Source organism: Microcaecilia unicolor, chromosome 4 (genome assembly GCF_901765095.1).
Source record: "Microcaecilia unicolor chromosome 4, aMicUni1.1, whole genome shotgun sequence".
NCBI lineage: Eukaryota > Metazoa > Chordata > Amphibia > Gymnophiona > Siphonopidae > Microcaecilia > Microcaecilia unicolor.
Genome location: NC_044034.1, coordinates 357,001,005 through 357,007,004, shown reverse-complemented (window position 1 = coordinate 357,007,004; position 6,000 = coordinate 357,001,005). Strand labels below are relative to the sequence as shown.

At 47.6% G+C, this 6,000-nt stretch overlaps 1 protein-coding gene across 5 annotated transcripts in view; it reads right to left on the bottom strand.

The window, feature by feature from the left end:
- Positions 1-552: 552 nt before the first annotated feature.
- ADGRG2 (adhesion G protein-coupled receptor G2) overlaps positions 553-6,000 on the bottom strand; it is a 186,751-nt gene continuing 181,303 nt past the window's right edge. For all 5 annotated transcript variants that reach the window (XM_030202278.1, XM_030202280.1, XM_030202281.1 and 2 more), the window contains one exon: positions 553-1,267. In XM_030202278.1, coding sequence (XP_030058138.1) covers positions 1,128-1,267 — 140 coding nt within the window. In that variant the 3' untranslated portion in view covers positions 553-1,127. The remainder of the gene's footprint in view (positions 1,268-6,000) is intronic.

The following is a 6,000-nucleotide window of genomic DNA, read 5'->3' as shown; positions in this document are numbered from 1 at the left end:
GGCCTCCCCTGAAAGTAAGACCTAGCAAATTTTTGTTTGAAAGCAGGGCCGCCGAGAGCTGGACAAGGCCGCCCCTGGGCCGGCCCCTCCCACCCGAGTTCGCCGGGCCCCCCCTCCAACCACCCTCCATCGCTCCCGGAACTAACCTTAAACGCCTCCTTTCACCTTCGCAGCAGCAGGGCAGACCTCTCCTTCCTTCCGTGCCCTGCCCTCGCGGACGTTACGTCAGGCGAGGGCGGGACACGGAAGGAAGGAGTGGCCTGCCCTGCTGCTGCTTGCTGCGAAGGTGAAAGGAGGCGTTTAAGGTTAGTTCCGGGAGTGACGGAGGGCAGGTGAGCCAACCCCGATGTTTCCACGAAAAATAAGACAGCCCCTGAAAATAAGACTTAGCGCATTTTGGGGGGCAAAAATTAATATAAGACAGTGTCTTATTTTCAGGGAAACACGGTAGGTGCAGGTATTTAGGCCTGGTTTTAGGTGCAAGAACGGCATTTACACATATTCTATAAAGTACACCTTACCTTAGGCGTAGTTTATAGAATCACACTAACTATGTGGCTTTTCGGTGCCGATTTTTAAGGCACCGTTTATAGAACTTACCCCAAAGGGAACAGTTCCTTCATATAACTGAAACCCGTAAGCAGGAAGAATTGAAACAAGCCACTTTAACAAGAGAACCGTATCTGTTTATTTTCAAGCACATTTTGCAGTTCTCTAGTTACCTTACGTTACACCATTGTCTGTATATACAATAAATTACAACTGACATGATAAAATAAAAAAATAAAGGTTGAGGAAATCAGATCTTTTCTTTACAAGAAGAAATAAGTTTGTTGCAAATACGAAAAGCTTTGGAAGTATTTCTCATTTGTTTTCCTGTTTCTAGACCGCTTTTCCTCCCAAATCTTTTCTAACAGTCTCTTAAGGCCTCAGTTCACCTCAAGCAATGCTTGAGAACTTGGTGGGGGTTTCTGTCAGGAGGCTGCAGCCCATAGAGGCCTGAATCCAGTCTTTCCATGATGTAAACACTTTGCAGAATTCTCCTTACTTTGTACTGTCAGACCTTTGGATCAGAACTCATGTTTGGTCGCTGAAGTGAATGTTCTCCTTGTTGGAAGTCCTGCGAACTAAGCCTGCTTTCTCCTGTGGCCCTTGTCCTCCTCCTCCTCCTCCTCATCAGAGAATTGGTTGTCTGAGAAATTCTGAAAGTGTGTGCTGTTGTTTTGCAAGTTGAAAGTAATGTTGTTCCTCTCGGTGAAAGAAGGACCTTCACAATAAAGCATGAAAGATAAGTAAACATTTTCATACTGAATCAAGATTGTTTGCCAAAACCTCTCTGTTCTGATTTTATCTATAATAATATCAAGTGGTCAAGTAGAACGAGGTTCCGCTATTTTAAAATTGGGCACCCAGTCATAATAGCCCCGACAAAAAAGCCCTGACAAAACAGCCTTGTAACAAAATAACCCTTGACATTTCACACCCTAACAAAATAGCCCTTGACAAAATGGCCCCTCCCATAAAACAACCCTTGACAAAATAGTCCCTACACAAAATAGCCCCCTTAACAAAACAGCCCTCGAAGAAAAAAAAATCACAAAAAATAAAACTAGAACTGAAATCTTCATTGATAAAGACTCCTACCAGCATTCAATTGTATAAAGCATATATAAATACAATTCTATAGCTACAAACTGGTCATGATCTGTTCTGCTATTTAAAGAAACTATTCTTCCATCAACATGCTAATTAAAAAAATACTAGTAAAAAAAGCCCCGTTTCTGATGCAAATGAAACGGGGGCTAGCAAGGTTTTCTTCTGTGTGCATGTGGGAGTGTGTGTCCCTGCCCTCTGCTCTCTTTCCCTTCCCCTGTAATGTCTGTCCCCTCCCCCCTCGAAGTCGAGTCCTTCAGTGTTAAGTTTCCTGCTGTGCTGTGTTTGTGTTACAGAGATAGTGAGGGCTTCTGCCCTCTCTCCCCTCCCCCCTCTGAGTCCTTCACTGTTACAGAGAGAGCGATTTGATTTCTTGGTTTGCTGTGTTTTCCTTCACTGTTTGTCTTACAGAGAGAGCGAGGGCGGGGCAGACACTCATGGGGAAACCGGATATCTCTCCCCTTCACACTTCCAGCTGGAGGCTTCATTTAGAACGTTGGTGGTGCCTTTTATATATAGAGATATATTGTCATCTTTTTCATAGTCTTAACCTTATCCTGTTTGGCAAGGTAAGATTATTAGGAAAAATATGCAGTCCCATATTCTGGGCGGCCTGATCGGGCCCTTTTGTTGGGGGGCTAACTTGTCAAGGGTTATATTGTGGGCAGGCCATTTTGACAGTGGCTGTTATGTCAGGGACTATTATGTCGGGAGCTTTTTTGTTGGGGCCATTTTGTCCGGGCTATTTTGACCAGGTACCTTACAATTGTTCAAAAGGATGAATTTTGTTGAATTTGTGATACAGATTTTGTGCCAAGAGCTAGATTCGATATATGGCACCTAGAATTTAGGGGCGTCTGATAGAGATGCCTAGGCCAGGGGTTCCCAAACGTTTTCAGATCGCGGCAACAACCCCCCGGCCACATGGGTCTCCGCACCCCCCACGCATGGGTCTCTCTTTCCTTGCAGCCCCCTCCTCTCATACCAGCACACCTTCCCCAAATCCGGCATCACTTCTACCTTCCTTCCTGCAGGTCCAGGATTGCTGCCGCTTCCTTCTCCTTCCCCCACTGCCGCTGCAGTGCTTGTAGCTTATATTTTTGGGCCATCCATGATTCGCACAGGCACTCCGGGGCCTTCCTAGTCTTCCGCGTATGGCCTGCAGTGCCTGTGTGAATCACGGATGGCCCGAAAATGTAAGCTGCAAGAACTGCAGTGGTGGCAGGGGAAGAAGCAGGAAGTGGCAGATGCTGGACCTGTGGGAGGGGAAAGTAGGGAGCGATGTGCCACGCAGGGCTTTTTTTGAGGGGGTACTTGGGGGTACTGAGTACCGGCACCTTTTCCATTGTCTGCTAAAATTGGCCCATGTTTTCATTCAAACCCCAAGTTTTAATGAACGATCTCTGGCTCTACATACCAATTCTGCCTTCTCATAGATTCTGTGACTGGTTGCAGGGGACCTGGTTATTATGGAGTGGGTTTCTTAGTGATCACCCCGCCCCTGAAGGGTGGTCTGGCATTTGAGTACCGGCACCTTTTCCACTAGAAAAAAAACACGGCACCCCTGAGAGTTCGCTGTGGCGCACCAGGGTGCGTTGGCGCACATTTTTGGAACTGCTGGCCTAGGCGTAGTCTATTCGATGCGCCTAAATTCAGGTGCGATATATAGAATGCGCCTGGGATGGGCGGACGTGCCTAAATCTAGGCGCATCCATTTAAACCAGCGAAAAGCTGGTGTAAAGGCCCCCCGCGCCTACATCTAAGCTCACTGGTACAAATTCTGTAGCAGCATGCGTAGATGTAATTGATAGGCTCAGCATGCCCAAAGTCTGCCCATGACTGCGCCCCCATTTTGGCTGTGCGTGTGGGGATTTCGACTGTGGTGCATAAAGCCATTAAGACGCGTGTGTAGATTAGGCACGCCATATAAAGAAACCAGTGGATATTGGCTAAAATGTGCATATTCCTGAAAGGGGTTGAATTAGAACCAGTCTGGTACTTTTGAGCAAGAAATTATGAATACTAGCAAAATGAGAGTTAGTGCCCAGTATTCAATGGAGTTATGCATTCACTGGTGGATGGCAAATTCATCATTTATTTATCCATATAAACACCTTCAATGGTGAGCTAATGGGTCTATCACTGGATGGAACTGGGGAGGACAGAGGGGCAGATGCTGGATTGAAGTGGAAAGGAGAGGGAGGCAGACACTGGATGACAAAGTGCCGCACGAAAGACTCCTGAAGAAATTGCAGAGTCATGGAATCGGAGGTAGGGTATTATTATGGATTAAGAACTGGTTGAAAGATAGGAAGCAGAGAGTAGGATTGCGTGGCCAGTATTCTCAGTGGAGGAGGGTAGTTAGTGGGGTCCCGCAGGGGTCTGTGCTGGGCCCGTTGCTTTTTAATGTATTTATAAATGACCTAGAGATGGGAATAACTAGTGAGGTAATTAAATTCGCCGATGACACAAAATTATTCAGGGTCGTCAAGTCGCAGGAGGAATGTGAACGATTACAGGAGGACCTTGCGAGACTGGGAGAATGGGCGTGCAAGTGGCAGATGAAGTTCAATGTTGACAAGTGCAAAGTGATGCATGTGGGTAAGAGGAACCCGAATTATAGCTACGTCTTGCAAGGTTCCGCGTTAGGAGTTACGGATCAAGAAAGGGATCTGGGTGTCGTCGTCGATGATACGCTGAAACCTTCTGCTCAGTGTGCTGCTGCGGCTAGGAAAGCGAATAGAATGTTGGGTGTTATTAAGAAGGGTATGGAGTCCAGGTGTGCGGATGTTATAATGCCGTTGTATCGCTCCATGGTGCGACCGCACCTGGAGTATTGTGTTCAGTACTGGTCTCCGTATCTCAAAAAAGATATAGTAGAATTGGAAAAGGTACAGCGAAGGGCGACGAAAATGATAGTGGGGATGGGACGACTTTCCTATGAAGAGAGGCTGAGAAGGCTAGGGCTTTTCAGCTTGGAGAAGAGACGGCTGAGGGGAGATATGATAGAAGTGTATAAAATAATGAGTGGAATGGATCGGGTGGATGTGAAGCGACTGTTCACGCTATCCAAAAATACTAGGACTAGAGGGCATGAGTTGAAGCTACAGTGTGGTAAATTTAAAACGAATCGGAGAAAATTTTTCTTCACCCAACGTGTAATTAGACTCTGGAATTCATTGCCGGAGAACGTGGTACGGGCGGTTAGCTTGACGGAGTTTAAAAAGGGGTTAGATAGATTCCTAAAGGACAAGTCCATAGACCGCTATTAAATGGACTGGAAAAATTCCTCATTTTTAGGTATAACTTGTCTGGAATGTTTTTACGTTTGGGGAGCGTGCCAGGTGCCCTTGACCTGGATTGGCCACTGTCGGTGACAGGATGCTGGGCTAGATGGACCTTTGGTCTTTCCCAGTATGGCACTACTTATGTACTTATGTACTTATGTACTTATGTAAATGGAGAGAGAGAGTGCAATACTGAATGGAAGAGGGGAAGAGATTTTACATACGCCTTTCTGTGTTACAGTAAAAGAGGTTTATATTTTATTAAATGCAGGTACTTTCTCTGTCCCTAGTGGGCTCATCTAAGTTTTTTTTTTTTTTTCTTTGTACTTGGGGAAATGGAGGGTTAAGTTGAGAGGGAAAATGCTGGATGGAAGAAGGGAGAGAGAAAAGGCAAATGCCGGATGAAGCCCCACTGGGAAGGGCTTGGCGCCTCCATTTTGCAGTGTCGAAGGAAGAGGCGGGAGGCAGGCTACCTCCCTCCTCCAACCCAAGGTGTGGGGGGGATTGACACTGGACCACCAAGGACCCTTGCCAATGCTGGGGGTTAGGGGGGGCTGGAGACCCACCGGATCTCCCGCCCTCCCTGAACTGTCTGGGGGGGGGGGTGGTCAGCGGACCTCCAGCCCCCCTGTCGCTGGGGGGGGGGGGGGGGTTGGTCGCCCACCTGGGCCACCAGGGACGTTTTTTGAAATGCTGAGGGGAGTTGGGGGGGCTGGAGACCCGCAGGATCTCCAGCCCTCCCTGAACCTGGGGGGGACCCAGCCCCCGTTTTCCCTTGTGCGGGGCAGGGATAATTGGGATCTGGTGGTCCCATGGGCCTCCAGCCCCTGTGTTTGACAGGTTTGGGCTTTTGACAGCCTAGACCTGTCAAACAAGTGCGGGAGGATTGTGCTGACACTTCTACCCCATGATCAGAGAGAACTGCGTGCTTAAATTTGCATGCAGTTATCTCTGATCATAGGTCTAGTAGCGCCCCGCGCTGTTCCAGTGCTATTTTTAGAGCGCTGTTTGGAACAGCGCGGGGCTTTTGATCATCTGGCTGTGAGATTGTTTATGTATC